This window comes from Colletotrichum karsti (genome assembly GCF_011947395.1).
Source record: "Colletotrichum karsti strain CkLH20 chromosome Unknown Scaffold58, whole genome shotgun sequence".
NCBI classification, from domain to species: Eukaryota; Fungi; Ascomycota; class Sordariomycetes; order Glomerellales; family Glomerellaceae; genus Colletotrichum; species Colletotrichum karsti.
Genome location: NW_024065958.1, coordinates 251,271 through 253,836, shown reverse-complemented (window position 1 = coordinate 253,836; position 2,566 = coordinate 251,271). Strand labels below are relative to the sequence as shown.

At 51.9% G+C, this 2,566-nt stretch overlaps 1 protein-coding gene across 1 annotated transcript; it reads left to right on the top strand.

Moving 5' to 3' along the window:
* Positions 1-452: 452 nt before the first annotated feature.
* On the top strand, positions 453-1,260 carry CkaCkLH20_12403 (cytochrome b561; the record flags this gene model as incomplete). Its single annotated transcript, XM_038895116.1, has 2 exons — positions 453-597; positions 656-1,260. The coding sequence occupies 2 exons, from the start codon at positions 453-455 to the stop codon at positions 1,258-1,260; spliced, it is 750 nt and encodes a 249-aa protein (XP_038739630.1).
* Between the last annotated feature and the right edge of the window lie 1,306 nt (positions 1,261-2,566).

Genomic DNA, 2,566 nt, shown 5'->3' with positions numbered 1-2,566 from the left:
TGCGTTCCAGGTTAGGTAGATGCCGTGTGGTAATCCCTTCCCTGTAGGTTAGGTACCGTAGGTACATGCCATTTCAGGTGCAGCCCCAACTACCCCACCATTCCGTGCGAAGACCCCCCTGCCGTTCGCTATTCAATCAGAAATACAACGACTCCGATAGGCCGGAGCTCGAGACAGCTCTCCGTCATCGATGCCGCCATAGCGATGACCTCCTGCGCTATGTACCCGACACCGACACGCCGTTGTTTCTCGCCTTTTTTTCTTCCCTCCTTCCAAACTCGGGGTGCTGCGTCGCACGCACAGGTAAATAAATTGCTCCCTTTCTCTGCGGCGGCTCAGTTCGCTCTGACTCTTCAACGCCAACCCTCACATCTTCAGATTCCTGTAAGATACGACTGTTTCGAACCCAGTTCGCAAGAAAAAAAGATCGACAAAGTCACAGCAAACAAGCCATGTCTTCTGCCACGGGACTCCCAGAACCACCTCCGGCTAATGGCCATCGCGGTCACGGCCATGGCGAGCTGGAGCCTCTGCTTGGACGCCCCGGCGATGCCCAGCAACCATCCGGCAAGCTGATCGCAACAAACCTCGTTCTCGGTATGTTACCGCTGTCGCATCGCCGATCCCAGGGACGCTGCTGACCCAACATCGCCAGGCACCGGAATTATCGCCCAATTCGGCGCCGTCATTCTCGTCGCCATGATCTGGGCTGCTGTACTGACCAAGGACGTCATCTTCTTCTCCTACCACCCGCTAGCCCAGAGCCTCGCCATCTTCACCCTCATTCAGTCCATCCTCTCTCTTCAGCCGACGCATACACCGGACCAGAAGCGCGTTGGCCAGCGTGTACACGCCGTGCTCAATCTTCTCGCTTTCCTGTTCCTCGTAGCTGGTGTCACCATCATAGAAATCAACAAGTTTCGCCAGGGTCCCGGCTCCCATTTCCACTCCGTGCACGGCTACTTCGGCGTTATCCTCTCCGTCATCCTGCTTCTTCAGTATCTCGTTGGCTTCACCATGTGGGCTACTCCGAAGCTGTACGGAGGCGAGGACAACGCCAAGTCCATCTGGAAGTACCACCGCTGGAGCGGCTATGTCGTGCTTGTACTCCTCCTCATCACTGTCGCGACTGCCACCGACACCCCTTTTAACGAGAACGTTCTCAAGCTGAAATTGTGGGCTGTCATCGTAACTTCCCTCTTGGTGGTTATTGGAATCATTCCGCGGGTACAGAAGCAGAAGCTTGGATTATCTTCGTAAAGGGCATTCGCGGGAGCTGAACGCGGGGTATTATGACTCTGCCAAGGGGTAGTACCCGCTTGAAAATTATCGAACGCGATGTATGGGAGAAAACTTAGAAGAGGTATTCTGGCCTCTTCAAGGTAGCGAATGAATATTTCGAGTCGGATTCGGATGTTTGCCATGCTTGGTGCTCTTCGCAGGGAGTGTCATGCTCGGACGTCACAGCAGCTGACGGGTTTATCTTTCATGTCAGTAACAGCATCTTTCCACGTCCAACAATAGTCGCTACCATGAATAATTCACAATCAGATTATGATTTCACGTTCATCAGACCATCAGTTGCCGTCATCCAATGATCTAGGCGAGCATTGACCTGACCAGATGTTGGTGGAGGTTGCTGGTATCACGGGCCGGAAGCTGGGAGAGAGCGTCGCCATCGAGACATCACATGAGACCAACACCAGTTCGGACTGGAGATGCGACCGAGTCATGGTATCACAAACCTTGACAAGAGTTGGGCCGAACGATGTTCCATTAAATCATCGTCCATGCGGTGTAGATTAAGGGACACGGTCTTGAGCCAGCGACACCAACCAGGAATTGTCGAGGTGACGTGTCTACAGGAAACTTGGCAACCATCACATAATAATTGCACTTATACGTGCGATGGACTAGAGCTCTTCTAGGCTGACAGCACCTCTAATCGGACTAGAGAGAGATGGAATATTGACGCCAACAGCTTCAGACTCTAGATCCTGTGACACCCACTTCTGCCGTCTGTGATCGTCTGTCTTCCGTCCGACAAGAGGCACGAATACACTCCATCTGTCCGCTGTCCATGTCTATTTTCGACCTTCCTCCAACGTCGCCTGCTCTCTACTCGTGGAGGCCGGTTGCAGGAGACCACTTTCGCAAACCCCTCTTCCGGGGACGGCTCCATGCATCTCTCGACAGTCGAGATGTGAGGTTCGATGGCGACGGCCTTAGTTCATGGAACATGTCATACCTATTAGAGGATTGGTAGTAGAGACTGCAGGTGAAACAGAGACGATGTGCTTCTCAAGTCGACTAAAATTATTCTCAAAGCTTCAAGCTAAGAAGTATTCCCACTTACACTGTATGCCATCTCGGCCATTTACATGTGATAACTAAGTCTCTGAACTTACCACTGCGGACTTTGAAGCCCGTTTCATTAGACTGCTATGCTATTCCTTCAATGACATATAGACTTCTAGAGATCTTAATCGCCTAGGCAGAACGATGAAGTCTTGAAATTCTCTTCGCAGTCCACCTTAATGAATGTTTCAATAGCTGAGCCTTCGAG